Consider the following 18,265-nt stretch of genomic DNA (forward strand, 5'->3'; position numbering starts at 1 on the left):
CCTCACACGTGACTGGCTCCTGGCAGTAGTTCCAGGAGGGTCACGACTGAATTGTCCGTTCCGGTGGGCGACGCGTCGTGATTCGAGTGACGTGGCCGATCGGGGCCAAAATTCGTAAATATATATATATGTATATGTATATGTATATATATATATATATATATATATATATATATATATATATATATATATATATATATATATATATATATATCGGGCGTATAAAAAATAGTGTGGTCGAATAAAACATTAGAAAGGAAAAAATAACTTGCACCAAAAACTTTAACATTTCACGCTCACGCTCACGCTGACGCTCACGCTCACGCTCACGCTGACGCTGACGCTCACGCCAGGGGTATCCCTATAGCTCTCTGTTCTTCGAACAGGCAAGCTAGAAACCATCCCTGGGAATATCACTACAAATGAACTACAGTTGGAAGCTGTCATGGGGTCAGTCACCATCCTGAAGAGAGGCCTCAGCACAAAACTTTGAAAACAGAAACCTTCACAGCTTGGTCCGTGAATCGTGACCTCTTACCGAAATGAAGGAGGATACTTTGAGCCCACCCTGGGAGGACTCCATTCCACATTCTGAAACTCACATAGGAAGATACCAATCAACGACACACACACACACACACACACACACACACACACACACACACACACACACACACACACACACACACACACACACACACACACACACACACACACACACACACCTGGCAGGTCTATGTTTCACCTCCTGAAACCCACTCACATGTAGAGAGAGCAGGCAACAGCAGCAACTTGCACATGCACACACTTCTGTTATGCTAATACTGTTACGGATTTGGAAGCCTCTTGCACACAGACAGTCAGCAGTCCCAAAGTTTAGTTATTTCGTTAAGTATATGTGTATAGTTAGAATCCATCCCCTGTGTCTAACGGGAATTTCATGTGTGCGCTGCGAGTTGTTTTGTGGTTAGTTTTTTTATATTCCCCAACAACAACATCCTGCTTCGTTCCACCACCCAACCAAACCTTCGCGCACAGACTCCGTTATCCACGTGTTTTTGGCTGAAGGCGTGGGCGGAGCCTCCATCGCCTCAGATCGAGGCTCCGCTCCGAAGAAGGGCAGGGAGTGTTTCCTTCAGCCAATTGACGAAGAGCGAGCAAAGCCGAGGCGCTCCAGCCAATGGGAAGCCAGAAGGCCAGAAACAACGACAGAGCCTCTTCGGGGAGCGGGCCACCGACACGCCGCCCATCCAATGGGAGGCAGAGTTATCTCAGGACAGATCCCTCCCACCTCGTAGGAGGGGTTGAATTATTGTCGGTGAAATCCGTCTGGGTCGTCTCGTCTCGTCTGGTCTGCTGGCCTTCTTCCGTCTTGGTGCTGGCTGGCGTCTGCCGCTTCGTCTTGGTTCCTTGGCGCTTGGTGCGAGGTTGTCCATGTGGGTTCGAGTCCCACCATGGTGGTTGGAGCAACCGATCTTCCCAAGCCCTTCCACAAGAATCCCGAGCTCCACAAGAGCAGGTCGGCAAACCGTGCGAATGCGGCCAGGTACAAGCAGAACTCTGACCTCCAGCCTGTCCATCCCCTTGGCTGCGAGGGTCGAAATAAAGACAATCCGGGTCCATTTTCTTTTGGTGTGTGTGTGTCTGTGGTGGCGCCGTCCTATAAGTAGAAATTGTATAAGTGTTGATTGCGCATTGAACATTTTCCTGCATATTCGTGATTAAGTCTGCTCTGTGTCTCCCTCCCTATTATAAATAAACCCCTGTTAAATGTACCAGCTTGTTGCCTGTCGTTTCTATCATTGACCCAGCACGGTGCGGGTTTGAGAGATAGTGAGGCCGTTTGTGCCGTAAGTTGTTATTTGGACCGGCGCGGCTTTGGTAATTCCCACTCGGTTACGCCGGATCCGAGTCGGTAACAGCAACTCGGTTCGGACAAAGCCAGCCGAGGGTGTGGCTTCCCCGGTAGTTAGATGGCGTGAGTACTTAGGTAAATTGGAATAGACAAGTGGACCCTTCCTCAAGCCGTCAAAATATCGGCGACCACGGTCCTTTAAGCGACCCATCGACTCTGGAGTTATCCGGGGTGACTACCTTCCAATTCCGGTGTTCGGTGGGAGACAGCCCAACTGCTCCATCTAGCGGTCGTCCTCGCCACCGAACCCGGCACCACAACAATACAGTTTATATACGTACACACGCATAAAATACATAAAAACGACAAACACAAAGATTTACCTTTAAACAGAGTTCTTTGAAAGAGGAATTCAAGTGGGAAATTAACAAAATTCAATTGATAAATATATCAAGGACCAGAACACAAAATGTCAATATCTGCTCTATGTCTTCACAACAAACACGTGGTGGGATGGACCTCTTATTTATTTTATATATGTATCGATGTAGAAGTGAGGGGTGGATTATATTAGGAGATCGCACTGAAGGTTAAATAAAGCGATATCCTGTAAAAATAAAATTGCACATTTTCAGTGGATGAGACACCTCCTGAGGCACCAACCGCACGGCACCGCAGGGCCCAACACAGGCAGAAACGTACGTCTGTCTAATCGATGTTCCCTTGAGAGCACGGATACTTTCACCGAAACAAACAACCAAGCAGCTTGAAGAGGGCTCGCAAAGTGGCTTAAACACTCAAGCAAGCACTCCAATGAAACGGTTGTTAAGAAATGGATAGCTTGGCAAACGATTCGCAACATTAAACATACACCTTCCAGAGAAACCCGAAATGTGAAGCCACGGAACGCTGATGTTTCCGGATGTTTGTAAGCATTGCAATATACCCAGGGATTCATAGCTATGATGAACAAGCATTGGATAAATTGAGGGAGGAAAGTGAAAACAACAACTTCATCATTAAGAAATCGCTGCGTCCTGTTCCAAGTCGAGGCATGGTTGAGCAGGCCAAAAAACATGGCGGCTTCAGACCCCAGCGAGGTTACCCAGAAAACGCCTTAAGACCCAGAGAGCGGGGTGGCCGAGGATCGCCTGATGAAGGATATAATTAAATGTTAATTATTTTCAAAAGCTGTTAATTATTTTCAAAAGGGGTGTTTTAATTATCCCAAACACCCAATTTTTACTCGTGCACTTTCTTGGAGTTTTCTTAGTGTGCATGCAAAGTTTCAGGCTGATAGGTTTTATGGTTTTGGAGTTATGGAGGAGACGCACACACATTGCCTTTTATTATTATGGATTAATATATGCTTTGTAACAATGTTATCGTTGTTTTGTTGTTACACTCGCCAAAGGAGGGGTATTGCATTTGGGTCCGTTTGCTTGTCCGCACAGAACCTTCGTGTTTTTCTACGCAACCGCTTGGCGGATTGAGACGAAATTTTCACCAGAGGAGCGACTAGTCATGTATAATGTTTTATTATTAATAATCATGATGTCATAGATCATGTGGTGTGGCAGCCATGTTGGAAAAACTTTGGACCTCTGCATCTCTGAAACCACACCAAGGAAAAAATTGAAACTTGGCACGTCGCAAGTACTCCTCATGGGGAATGAGTGTGATTTTTTTTTTTAATGACATCATAGGTGCCTTTGTTAGGACGTCATAATTGCATATGTAGAACGTTACCATCTGATCAGTATAAATATTTTTGAGGGTCATCTCGGGATAAAATGGTCAACAGAAAAGGAAAAATTTGGTGTCATCGGTCACATGATTCAGGAGCCATTTTTATATATATATATATATATATATATATATATATATATATATATATATATATATATATATATATATATATTTTAACCTTCAGAAATCTTCTTCTCTGAAGTGGCTAAACAGAGCAAAGGCAAAGCTTTACACGTATGACCGCCTACCCATGAGGAACAAAAGGTTCTTACATTTGACATCATCCATAGGTCACATGGTTTGGCAGGCATATCAGATTTACCCTAAAACCTACAGCAATCTTCTTCTCCAGAACAGCTGGACAGATCGAGGGGAAACTTCACAAAAATGTTCCCCAAGCCTTGGGTGCACAAGTTTGTAAAGGAATCATTGATAGGTCACGTGGTTTGGCAGCCATAATGGATTGAAGGAAATATTAAATAATGTTTTCTCTGGAACCAATTAATCAATCAACATGAAATTTCACAATTATAATCTAGTAGTGATGGGGGAATACATGTTTTAATTTTCAACTTCATCGGGCACATGGTCTGGCAGCCAGAGTTGTTTAATTGTTTTGATCTGGTTTATTTTTTATTTTATTTTCTTTCTATGTTTTGAAAAAGGCTCACTTGGATGTGCCTGGATGGGTATGAGGGTAGAGGAATAGCAGCTGAAATGTGGATCCTGTCCAGATTCCTCCTGATAATTTCATCTTTGCTTTTTGCTTGTTCAGGTTCCTTCTGATGCCTCCAATGCAGGACTGCACCAATTTGGTCTTCCATTTGATTTGAATTTATTTTAATCCCATTCTGAACACCACACAAAAGTTCTGGTAAGGGTATGCAATCTCTGGTTGCTCTTTCTCGTTTCATTTTGAAATTAGAATGCCATGCTGTGTGGAAGGACTATTCAGCTACTCTATACACCTTAACATGGCGTGCATTTAAAACATGGGAAGTCTTCCGCAGTCTTCATAGGTAATTAGCCTAATCAACTCAGGAGGTCATGACGATCATTTTTTTGCATCACACTCCACATCAGAAAGCTCCAGTAGAACTCCACAAAAATATGACACACAAACACACACTCAAACAGCCAGGAGGGGAAGACCCAAGCTTTTGTGAACTCCCTCTTGAAAAGTTTCGGCTGTTGAGGACGAGAGAGACCTAGTTTTGTGGTATTGAGGACCATGCCAAATACAATGGCGTGAGAACCAAGCAGTGGATGGCAACATTGATGCGTATAGGACATGGTCTGGCACCCACGCCTTCAGCTTGATGGGCGCCCAGAGAAGAGTCGATCAATGTACGTACAGCACACGGTCTGGTGCCCTTGCCTTGCCTTGCGGCTTAATGGGTTTTGCCGATTATGTCCAATTAAAAAGGGGCGAGACTGGGGAAGGATGGGACCGAAAGGGAAGAGACCCAGACCAGGCATACACCAGAGGCCACGTGGGAGGTCAATCTACATCGTCGCGATCTACATTGGGAGGTCGATGTACATCAACATCGTCGGGGAGGTCATGAGGATCTACATCGTCGTGATCTACATTGGGAGGTCGGTGTAAATCAACATCGTCGGGGAGGTCATGAGGATCTACATTGTCGTGATCTACATTGGGATGTCGATGTAAATCAACATCGTCGGGGACGTCATGAGGGTCTACATTGTCGATACTTAAGGGATGGAGGGGTGGGGGAGGAGGTGGAGCATGGATAAGAAGACAGCTTGGTCCTCAAGCTCTGGTTCCTTGCTGTGGTTAAACTGGATGCTTCAAGACCGGGTAGGGCTCCGCTGGGCACAGCATGGATAAGGAGACAGCTTAGTCCATGAATAATGTTTGCTTTCTGTGGTTAAAAGCCTGGTGTTGGCTTAGCAGTTAGGGTGGCTGTCTTGGGATCTTAGGGTCCTGAGTTTGAGCCCCAGTTGGCCACTGAATTAACTCAGCCTCAGTCGGCCGCAGACTCAGCCTGTCATCCCTCCGAGGTCGGCAAAATGAGTATCAGTGTACTGGTAATAGGGGCATTGCATCAGCAGCACAGCCTCGCCCTCAGCCAATGTTGCTACCCACAGCCTTGTGCTTCATATGGAGGAGGAGGAGGCTGTGCTCAATACGGATGCTTTCGTACCAGGGAGGGTTCTGTGGGGCCACGAATATGGAGACAGCTTGGTCCATGAATCGTGGTTCCCTGCTGTAGTTAAGCTGGATGATTCAGGACCGGGGAAGGCTCTCTTCAGCCGAAGAGACTCGCGAGTGAAGATAACGATTGGTGGCGGTGGCGCATACGCGTACACACACACACACACACACACACACACACACACACACACACACACACACGCGCACACACACACACACACACACACACACACACACACACACACACACACACACACACACACACACACGCGCACACACCAGAATACCATATGTGAAGATACAGCATGCGATCTTCCAAGGAGACAGTCTTTCCCCCTCTCTTGTTTTGTCTAGCTCTGGGCCCACTGAGTGAACTCATGAACAAACAAGGACACAGACACAACAACCAATAGAAGAACATCCAAAGAAACAGGAAATGTGACACACCTACTACACATGGATGATTTAAAGCTCTTTGCACCGAATGACTAAAAATTGACAGAACAGCCAAAACTAGAAGGGCACTCGGTAGAGCGCATACCTCCGCCGCACAATGTCTGATCCGTGAGAACATATCTGGCCCAATACATTTTTGAAATATCATGCTACACAGTACGATATCGTTTTTGGCCGTATCTCTCAATGGTGAAGGATCACTTAAAAAATTATCAGATTCAGATCTTCAGCAAAATTGAATCAATTCTTTCTTGTCACACACTCAACATGTCCACCAAGTTTTGTCCGAATCCGTATCTCAACTTTTTGAGATATCATGCTATATATTGTTTTGAGCCCTCTCTCTCATTGGTGTATGCCTGGTTTTGGCTTAATGGTTCGGGTGGTGGGCTTTGGATCCTAAGGTCCTGAGTTCAAATCCCGCGCAGCTGTTGAATTAATACCAGGTGGGGTTAACTCGACCTGTCACCCTTCTGAGGTCGGCAAAATGAGTGCCAGCATGCTGGTATAGTGTCGGAGTGGTGACCCATCAAGGATTGTGCCCAATAGCCAAGGAGACTGCCTCGGCAGCACCAATGCTCTGCACAAAGTATGGTCCCAATCTCCTCCTTCTCTCAATGGTGAAGAATTACTTACAAAATTCTTTAGTCGGATCCAGATCTGGATCTTCACCAAAATCTAATCAGTTCGTCTTTGTCACACACCCAACCTGCCCACAAAATTTCAACCGGATCCATACGCAGCTTTTTGAGATATCCTGCACGCAAACAAATAAACAGATAAACAAACAAACAGACAGAGGCGTGAAAACATAACCTCCTTCACCTTCGGTGGCGGAAGTAACTAGTAACACGGTTTTCTGAGGACATTCGCAAGGAATTTGGACGAAGTAAGTGTGCCCAAGTGCACATTTGCCGAATGTAAACTAACAAAAACGGACAACATAAAAATTTACCTTGAAACAACAACACAGCTGTTAGAAAACGAAGCATCATCCAAATATGTCGGAGTAGAAGAGGGCCACCCAATATCTCACAACAAATGCGCAAAACAATCGCCAAATAATTCCAACATAGAATGAAGCAGATCCTGAAAATGTATCTCTCCCCAAGAAAGAAAATCAAAGCCATAAACCAACTCGCAATACCAGTGTTCCAATCCAGCTGCAGAATAATAAACTGGCCCCAATCAGAAATCAATGTTCGACATCAAAACAACAAAACTCCTTACCAACCACAAAATGTAAAACAAAAACCAGTACATCTTGAGTATGTACCTGCCGAGACGAGAGGGAGGGAGCGGCCTGATGGAACTCAACTATGTGCACAGAGCGACGAGTGTTGGACTCGCTGAGTATGTGAAATACTCAACAGACTATCGGTTTCAATTTGTAAATAAACATGAACACAACAAACCTGAAAAAGTATCCCTAATTCACCTTTTTCCATCAAGTACAAGTCACCTGCTCTCAGGATGCAAAAAACTATTATCATAACAATTTTACACACAATAACACAACAAAGTATGCAAAGTGATTCACTGGCAAATCTGCAAAAATTTCAACATCCCAGTTCCAGAAAACTCATGGCAACACAAACCAAGGGCAATCATTGAAAATAAGGACGTCATGCTCATACCTGATGGGGGTATCCGTCACGTACCTGATGATCCCATCGAGTGTGAACATAGAAAACAAAGCCTTGCGACCAGACATCATTCTCAGGAACAAAAAGGACAAGACAGCATTGCTGATTGAGATATCAGTACCCGGCAATTTTGGCTTAAATAAAGCAGAAATCAGGAAAATGACAAAACACCAGGACCTCAAAAATGAGATCAAGAGATCTTGGAAGCTGAAGAGCATCAATATTGCACCACCAGTGATAATTGGAGCAACAGGAATGATAAAGAAGAACCTCACTGATATTTTAAAAACCATCCCCAGGAATATTACAACAAACAAACGACAATTGGAGGCAGCCTGGGGTTCGATGACTATACTGATAAGAGCCCTCGGAGCATAATCTGAGAACAACAAAGTCGAATAGCTTGGTCCATTAACTGTGACCCCTTACCAAAGCGAAGGTGGATACTTTGAGTCCTGGGAGGATTTCGTTCCATGTCCTCAAATGTGCCAATGGAGACAACAGATTTATAGTAGATAATAAGAAAATGTTCACATGACAAGTATAAATTGCTCTGACAGAAATATATATATATATATATATATATATATATATATATATATATATATATACATATATATATATATATATACATATATATATACACACACACACACACACACACACACACACACACACACACACACACACACACACACACACACACAAGTCTGGAGACGGCAATGGTTCACGAGCGGTATTTGACGATGTAGATTGTTTCAGAAGTCGAGGATGAGACAATGTGATAATGTTTGACCAAGTTATAAAAATGGTCAACATGATGTGGTACGAGTGACAGGTTATTAGCTGCAAAATGTCGAAAACCCGGTTTCGTTCAACAACTTTCAAAATTTGACCTTCGCATAACCTTTAAAGGTCACAAAACAATGTTGTGGACATTAAAATAAGGAAACAGGATACGTGCTATAGCTTATTGGAGTTAGTTCGTCGAAGAAGGTCGAAAACCCGGTTTGATTCACACAGCTTTGAAAATTTGACCTTTGTGAACTTTAAAAGTCAAAGGTCAAGGATTATGACCTTTGGTGCAAAACTTCCTCTGGAACATTCCAGGAACAATATAACGTCATATAGGCTATATGGCATTTCACACTCCTTGGATTATCCATACTTTGATGAAATCAGCGTAAAAACAAACTTGAAGGGGGCGCCACGGGCAAGGTGTTCGAGGATAGAGCAAAATGGTTTCAAGACTTTAGGTGGGGAATAACCTCAAGATTATACATAAAAAATATTGTCATCCTAGCTCTCAAAGTTTGGGCGGTCGTATGATTTTTATGTCAACATTCGCAATTTTCTAAGTTCATGACCTTGTGACCTTGACCTTGGAACGAAAATGAAAAATCGAGCTCCACTATGCAGGTGCCATTGGGCTAACCAAATACCGAAACCCGTCAGATTCGACAAACCCCCTCGGAGAAGATGCAAATTGAAATCGGCTACCCCCTAAAAGCACATGTTTTTTGGGTGTGGCACCGCCCATAATGGGCGCACCACGCCCATTCTCAGGAAAACACAACTAGATCATGATATAAACCTCCCACCAAAATTTTATCAGGATCGGATCAAAACCCACGGAGCTATGCTCGGGACAGACAGACAGACAGACAAGCCGGTAGGCGGACATGGGTAGTCGACTACCCAATAGAACCTGACATGATGGGCCCATTCGATGGGGAATGACCTGAGGATTAAGCACAAGAAAATTCACAATTATCGCTTCAAGGGTTAATGCTGCAGATTGTTTTTTCGTTAAAATACCCCCACATGTAGAGGTTTTTCGGCCGTGGCTAGGCAACGGAGGGTCGATAGCAACGGTTCTTTCTCACACATAACTAGGACATACCATGAACCTACCATACCAGTTTCATGTATATCTGACTCATAGTCTCTGAGATATAATGAAGTTCGTTTTTTTATTGTTTTCGACCAGGGTTCATTCAAAGTCTATCTTCTTCGACAGTTTTCATAGGATCCGGATGGAAAATTTTGACAATATGGCTGAATGTACTGCCAACAGTCGCTCGGGGCCCGATTTTTGATTTTCGAAAAAATTAATTTTTTATGATTTTTCTAAAATTTCAAAGTCCTGTTGCTAGGCAACGGTGGTGTCCATAGCAACGGTTCTCATTTGCACACAACTAGGTCATGGTATGAACCTACCTACCAAGTTTCATCGAAATCGCCATTGTATTAACTGAAATCGCCGTTTTAAATACCGATAATAAGGGTAGTACAAATCTCAAAAAAACGTTTTTTTTGAAAAAATAAAAATTTTCGACTTTATCGACTACCCAACAGACAGACAGACAGACAGACAGACACACACCAATAACGAATATAGTGGTCACTTATTTTTTTCGTGAACCAATATATATACAGGAAATATTAATCCAATCCCCCTCCCCCCTCCCCCCATTCCTTTAATCCCCCCAATTTATGTGACTTTATCAAATACTATAATGCATCCCATAAATCAAATCTACTGCATCAATTTATTGAAATGATGATGATCACAGTACTGGTCTGATTTAGTGAGAGAAACGATTGGATATTTTCGATGCATATGAACGCAGACCGAGCAGAGGGCTTTTAGTCCGCTCATAACGCAGCGCCCTCTGCTGACGCTGCATAAAACGGCAACGAAAAGCCGATTGGTGACAAACTCAGGACCAGAAATCTCAAAGGTAAGTACAATTCAAAATGAGCTTCGCTTCTACCCCCTATATGTCATCTTTTCAGATGCGACTGCACAATCAAAATGAATACAGTTGCACGGAACGTGCAGGCAGAAGGAGAGGCACATATGCACAATGCATGCATAACTAGTTTCTTCGTTATCATTTTCTACACATCAGCCTGGGCTCCTGGAGGCCTGAAAAAAGGAGCAGGTGGAAATCTCACATTGTTTGCTCAAATTATTACCGGTCAAAAGGCGAAAGGGCTGGTGGGAATTTGCAATCAATCAATCGATCGATATTTCATGTTGATTAAGAATCGTCAGCTAAATGTTCGACTTCCAGCAGGATGACCACAAGGTGCTGAAACGCCAAAAGCAAAAACATGTGGTCGTTTGTGATAACATTTCCGCACATGTTGGTCAGCAGATGTATTGAAATACAAATCTTTGATGTAAAAGACTCACCCTCGGGATCACGGCAGACCTGTGGCTTGTGGCAGGCCTTGTGATAGACATTGTCGCATGAGACGCAGTTTAACAAAGCACCCTGGAAAGATGAAAAAGGCAGTGTCATAACAGCAACAACCAACAACTACAACAAAGTGCGGTTGCATATTAGTCTGGTTCGGAAAGAAATTTGACTGGATATCGGTACGATCGTGACGTCATGTTGAGGAAGCTGGATTGACGTCCCAGATGTGTGTTAAAATTCCGGAGCAGTATTAAAGATTTGGATTCTTTGCCTCTGGAACCCAATCCAGTCGCAGGAGAAATACAATCTTGAAATTGGATTGCTTGTTAAAACCTACATGGCTCAATAAAGACCTTCAGGAAGAAGTAATATATGCATTAATTGAATGATCTGGTCTTCATGATGCCAATCCACGCTTTGTGGTTAATGCACAACACCCTTACGGGGTAACTTTGGGTGGGCATGAAAAATGCTGCCACAACAAAAGTAGTGGAGCCCAAATTTTCGAAATGGAATAAAATAGAGATACAAAACAAAACAAAGTCTGCACATATGGTAGGTATATCCCATGCAGGACAAGTACATAAAAAGATGAAATATGACCGTTTTTTACAGCCATTTTTCCCTGCTGTGCAGGGGTTGGCTTTTTTTTCTTGAGGCAATGTTTTTTTTATGGCCGGATGCCCTTCCTGACGCCAACCCTGGTCGCCTCTTACGACACACAGGGATATGGTACACCTATTCTAACCGGGGCATACACCGGGACCAGTACACTGGTACTCATTTCGCCGACCTCGGAAGGATGACAGGCTGAGTCAACCCCCTGGTGTTAATTCAGCAGCCAACGGGGCTTGAACTCAGGACCCTGGGATCCCAAGCCACCACCCTAACCACTAAGCCAACACCAGGCTACATAAAAAGTTGAAATAATCAGTGAAATAACATTCTTGACCAAGCAGTGTGGTCCTTATCCAGGTATAATGCTGCGTAACGAAATATTAATTTAATCAAGATAATGAGCCTGAAAGTGGTCAATTAAACAAGGAAGGACTAACCTTGTTCGAAGAGCACACAATGCAAATTGGCACAGATGGGTGAGAAGGTTGGCAAGTCATACAGTTCCAGGCAGTCAGTAAAGTGTCCGAGCTTCCATGTGCCACGCAGCATACGTGGGCTAGAACGAGAGTCAGATGTTTGCGCACAGTTGGTAAAATAATCACAACAACAATTATATAAGACCCACTTCCATTGGGGGGGGGAGGGGGGTGAAAGGGGTGCAGCGATAAAACGTGATTCATCAGGCAGCAATCCTGAGACAAGAAAGACCCATTGAGACCCACTTCCATGGGGGGGGGGGGGTGAAAGGGGTGCAGCGATAAAACGTGATTCATCAGGCAGCAATCCTGAGACAAGAAAGACCCATTGAGACCCACTTCCAAGAAAGCAGTCCCTCCACATTACTTTTTTGGTGGTGGCAGCACGTAGTGAATGATGTCTGGTCTGTTTCTACGTGCATGTGTTCAAAATAGTGCAGTTTGAGTTTGTGTAACCCAAAACGAGGGTCATCCAAAACGCTTTCACTCCCTTGTGAAAAAAAAAAAGACAAAATTTAAACAATAGCGATGTTGAACCATGTTAAAACTCCACACAACAATGTTTGCAAATACACTCCTCCTCCATAACTCCAAAACCATGAAACCTAGCAGCCACTATTATTTGGTCATTGGAGGTTCAAGTTTTCCGATGCTCCAACATGCTTTCGGATAACAACTCTATGGTATAAACCCACCAAATATTCAACAAACATTCCCAAACCATCATTAATATTATGGAGTAAATCCCCAAACAGTTAAGATGGCAGTGTCAGCAACTGATGATCAAGCTCTCCTCAACTAGCGTTTTAATTCACAGCTTCCAAACCTTATGCCTGAATTTATTGGTCTTGTACCTTAGACGTGTAAGAGGATTCCTGACATATTTTTTGCAAGTTCTGCTGAGCTGAAATTCTCGTCTACCTTTACCTGGACCGTACTCGTACATGTAGAGAAAGGCATTGACTTTGTCAACACAACTCGTCATGCCTCAAGCTGTAACTGTTAGGTCATTATGGCACCACATTGGCCGCGTCCTCATGACATTTCTGTGGGTGTTACCATCAGGTTCCTTTGGCGTATATGTGTGGGTGTTACCACCAGACTCTGGTGTGTAATGGTTAGAGAGCATCCACTCCGAGTCTGGGAGGTCGGTGGTTGAAGTCCTGGCAGAGCCGTACCGAAGACTTTCAGAATGGTACGTGCTGCTCCCTTGCTCGATGTTCAGCATTTTAAATGATAAGAGCATGGACAATCCCGACAGGTTGGCATCCATGGGGAGGAGGAAATTCCTCCTTGGGAAATGCCCTGCTGAGTACGGTGAGAAAGGTTGGTGTGGCGTCACTGGTACCCAGAGCGCCACGGGAAGTGGCGGCACTTCCCTCAAGCTCAGTAGCTGTGTTTGTCTCATCTAACATTCCTGTGTTGTGTCTCGTGAATCCATCTGCATGTCGATGTGTGTGTGAGATGTGTGTGAGCTCCACTAGCCTTAGATGCTGTAAAAATTTAAATAGAAGGATTGACTTTGTCAACATAACTTGCCTCGTCATATGTGGAGGAAAAGCATTCACTTTACTGACATACCTCGCCTTGTCATTCGAAAAAGTATCATGGCTCGGTGTTTTCGGCATCACAATGGCCTTTTCCTTGTGACATTTCCATGGATGTTACCATCAGGTAGTGCCCACTTCCTCTTCCTGTTCCAGCAATTATCCATTCCATTAATTGGCAATTTTGTCATCATACAGGCACACAATAGTCTACCACATTAAAAAGGGACTGCGAGATCTCTGATGTCCACAACTGAATCAAGGTAGCGAGTCCGTTGACACTGCATTGGGTGGCAGTTTTACACAGGAACTTTTTAATAGGAAGTAAAATCTTTGGAGAGAAGGGGTAGGGGATAGAGGAGGGGTGGAAGAGGGGGGTAGTCAGGCTGAGACGTACATGGTATGTACAAGAGAGTGAAATTCCATTGTTCTATGTGCCGGGATCCTGACCAAATTGCCAATAATTCAATAGGTGATCCCCTCAGTTGGATCAAAACTGGGGTTTCATAACCTCCACAAAAAAGTGTATTGCAGATCACAAATTCCCTTTCATTTTACCATCCAAAATTGCAAATTGACGAAACACGACCAATTAAAATCTCGTAAAAGTCTATCTTTCAAAAGAGATGTCTCATTTACCTTCACCCATGACCATCTACATCTGAGATGTGCAAAACGAGAAAATGTTTGACATCTTCTTTGTACACTGGATACATCCCCCTTTCTTCAGTACCCCCTTCCCTTTCCTCCTAACCCTTCCAAACGTACTTCCTTTAAGCCTTATTGGTCCTCAAAGCCCCTTAGACTCTCTCTCTCTCTCTCTCTCTCTCTCTGCTCATTCCTTTCCCTTCCCTTATTTTTAGTGACAGATTTATTTCCATAAAATCTTGCGATATACAATAGGTGTAACTATACAAGTGATTACAGTATATTATGTTCATATTTCAACCCAGTATTTGCATGATAAGGTTAAAGTTTTCCCTCTTAGAACACCCTTCCAATTGGTCACAAAGTTTCCTGTCATGCCAATCTTTGTGTCGGGAGCTCAGAACACCAATATATAACTTACACATCACTTATATGAACAAAGAGAATGAGGGGACTGAAGAGGAGAAATTGAGGGGTACGGGGGTGAGAGAAAATGGAAATGTGGAGGAAAGGCAAGCAAGTCCACTTTATATTCTCCAACATTGTTTCCTCTGCTCTCTCAGTTCTCCAAACCTCCCCAGCAACTCCAGGATGTACATGTTCTTCAGGTAACCCCCATCTGGTTAAATTTCCAAAATTCAGGCCGACTGCACACCTCAACTGTTTTATTCCTCACTTCTCCCATCCTTGGAGCCTTCTAGAGGCTGTTGTCTCGTAGTTTCTGTGTCATAGCTTATGCTGGGTGGAGTGGGATGCGCCTGTAATCCGGCGACTTGGAGGCTTGCGGGAGGGGGGGGATAGGGGGGTTAAATCGCTTGAGGATGGGAGCTCTGCACTGTGTTGTGCAAGTACAGAGCAGCCCGGCCGATGCGGTGGCACCCAACCCAGATTGTCAGGTCATGCCAGATCAGATCTGTGGCTTTGTACAGGTATCATGTAAAACCTGTACAAACTTGTTCATGGTCGAGTGTCGACGACTAAACCGGCTCCCTCCCCATCAGGTCCTCCTGGTGAGGAGTGTGTATGGATATGGACACTCAGCAAGACCAAAATAAAAACCTGTCAAAAGGCAGAGGAGCTCCTTGTGTGCAAACAGCCATCCACATCTCATGCCAAACTGCATCTGCAGACATCCTACTACAGTGGGTTACCTTTCCAAAGTGGTTGGTGACAGGATTTGCACTCTGGTCACCGCAAAAACACTTCACTCCACATAAACACACTAAGTGTGTGTGGTGGGGTGGTGCTGAGGTGTCGTCCACCAAACGGCGGTCCCTTCGGGTGGATGCCTGGAATGTTCTATCCCTAAGAGATGGGGATGGGCCGGGAATCTGTCTGGGGGATGGTCAGATGGAGGCCCCTGGAATACTGGCGGAAAGTGGACGCAGCAATGCGCTGTGGTGCATGCTCCACATGTATGTATGTATGTATGGATGTACGTATGTATGTATGGATGTACGTATGTATGTATGGATGTACGTATGTATGTATGGATGTACGTATGTATGTATGGATGTATGTATGTATGTATGGATGTATGTATGTATGTATGGATGTACGTATGTATGTATGGATGTACGTATGGATGTACGTATGTATGCATGTTCCGTCTCACTCTTCCATCCAGGACCACAAGCAAGTATTGCACCACCATCTCTTATCATCCCCAATTCTGACCCATGATATTTATTACCCCCATTAGCCTTTTCAAACCCAAAACCATTTTACTTTCTAGCTTTTGGTGTTTCCTCCCCTCTTCCATCTCCTCTTTTCCTGTTCGTTCATTCCCTTGATGTCGAATCCACTGTTCATTCTACCTTGTTCTTCCACCCGTTAAGTTTCCATACGTAATAATATCGTTAACAATATAGACACATCATCAATAATAACACAAAATAACAATTATAACTTTTATCTCAAGTTGCTCACAAAACATGAAAATCAAAAGTGATATCCTCACCTGGAGATCCACAGGCTATGCATGTGATAAATGCCCCAGAGTCTTCATTGCCCTGAGGGGCTGAAGGTCGCGAGCACACGATACAGCATTGAAGGGAGCCAGCAGATTCTCTCTCGAGTTTCATTTCTGCCTCAACATCATCTGCAGATCCTGGGTCAACCATTACCTCTTCCTCAGTTTCCATATCTTCCTCATTCTTCATTTTCACCTCTTTGCTATTCCCCATTACCATCTCCCCATCACTATTTTCCTTCTCCACTTCTTCCGCATCCTTCGTCTCTTCATTTTTCATCTCCTCGATTTTCATCTCTCTATACTCCTCATTCATATCATCTTTCTCAATGTACATTTCATCTTCTTCCTCATTAATAGCATCCCTCGAGTCATCATTGTTGTATTCCTTGCTTTCTTCATCATTCACATCCACATCCACCTCTTCCTTGTTTTCTATGCCAGCTTCTTCACCATTCTCAACCACCATGTGTGGCCCAATGTCAATCAATCTCTCTGTTTTAGTATTTTCTGTCACTACCTCTGCTTCATGCTTCATTTCCTTTTTATCTCCTGCCTCAACCTCAACGTCCACGTGTTGTCTTGAATGTCCCATTGGTTCCACGATACCTTCTAGCTTCTCAGAAATAGGTGTTTGGCTCATCAACTCACCATTATTCTCCTTCTCTTTTTCTTCTTCTTCTTGCTTGACATCCCTCCTTTCATCTTTTTCATTCTCATCGTTCCTTGCATTTTCCTCTCCATCTGTTATCTTCCAATTATTCTCTTGTTCCTCCTCGTTCTTTTCCTCACTTGCATCAGGTAACTTGTCTTTCTTCTCTTCTTCCAATCTCCGCACAAAAACATCATGCTCTAAGCTTCTCTTCACCTTCTGCTCCCCCAATAAACCCAACTTTTCTTTATGTTTGGTTGGTGGCGCTGTACCAACTACTTTTGTAACAACTCTATTCTGTCCTTCCTCGTATTCTTCACCTCCACTATCTTCTTCAAACTCCTCGCTGCTCTCGCTCCATGCAAGCTCTCGTAATGACTTGACAGCACAAGGGACCGAGCCAGAGTTGTTCACACGAATGCAGTTCTCGCCTGTCTCCCCGTCATCTGCAGCCAACCTGCGCCGCTTGGAATCCCGTCCTCCTCCCTGTTCCACTTCAGCTGCTGCTTCTACACCAGGATGTAGCTGCTAAAACAGTGTAACAGTCAGTCACGCATAGAAGCAAAAAAATATAAAAAGATTTTGCTTTTTTTAACCGTAGCTTAGGCTCATGGAGAATCTTGTACATTTTAAGAGTTCCATTCCAAAATAACGTTTCCATTGTGTTGTCGGAAAGTGTCAATATCGGATACCAAGGTTTCAAAGAAAGTCCTTTTTGAAGAAATATATACAGTATATTTACTGTATATATGATCAATCAATTTAGCACAATAAATATGGTTATCACAGCCCTCTTAGTTTGCGCCCAGAAACCCACCTTGTGAAATTTCAGGCATCTTTCCAAAGAGACTCTAACAAATGGCAGCCCTGGTAATGCCATTGATCTGTTCGCTAAAGATTTAATTTTTTTTATACGATGCTGTAAGACATTCTCCTTGGGCACAAAAAAAAAGCAGGTCCCTCGGAGGTCCAGTTTCGGAGGTATTGATTTTTTTTGTACAGTCCACAATCAGTGTACGATGTACGATAAAGCATTTTAGCTGTTGCTAAGCAACGGAGGTGTGCATAGTAACCATTCATTTTTGTGTACATGCTAGCCACATTGTACACATTTCACGCAAGTTTCATCAAAATCAGACTCTTTCTCTTCGAGATTTTCGCAATTAATCGTTTCTGAAATGTTCGACATGAACTCGCCCAAAACCTATCTCCTCCTACAAATATTTTTGTTAGGGCTGCAAATTGGCACGAAGGG

General features: G+C 43.7%; 1 protein-coding gene across 3 annotated transcripts in view; it reads right to left on the reverse strand.

Moving 5' to 3' along the window:
* SAMD13 (sterile alpha motif domain containing 13) overlaps positions 1-18,265 on the reverse strand; it is a 102,353-nt gene that overhangs the window by 43,648 nt on the left and 40,440 nt on the right. The window contains exons 2-5 of one of the 3 annotated variants that reach the window (XM_085864658.1): positions 16,347-17,535; positions 12,559-12,681; positions 12,153-12,271; positions 11,091-11,172 (exon numbers count right to left, since the gene is read on the reverse strand). In XM_085864658.1, the coding sequence (XP_085720784.1) occupies positions 11,091-11,172; positions 12,153-12,271; positions 12,559-12,681; positions 16,347-17,535 (1,513 nt within the window). Of the gene's footprint in view, positions 1-11,090; positions 11,173-12,152; positions 12,272-12,558; positions 12,682-16,346; positions 17,539-18,265 lie in introns of all 3 variants that reach the window. The other 2 variants (XM_085864653.1, XM_085864666.1) reach the window with 2 other exon arrangements.

This window comes from Eptatretus burgeri, chromosome 2 (genome assembly GCF_056783735.1).
Source record: "Eptatretus burgeri isolate ZD-2024b chromosome 2, Ebu_testis_v1, whole genome shotgun sequence".
Taxonomy (NCBI): Eukaryota; Metazoa; Chordata; class Myxini; order Myxiniformes; family Myxinidae; genus Eptatretus; species Eptatretus burgeri.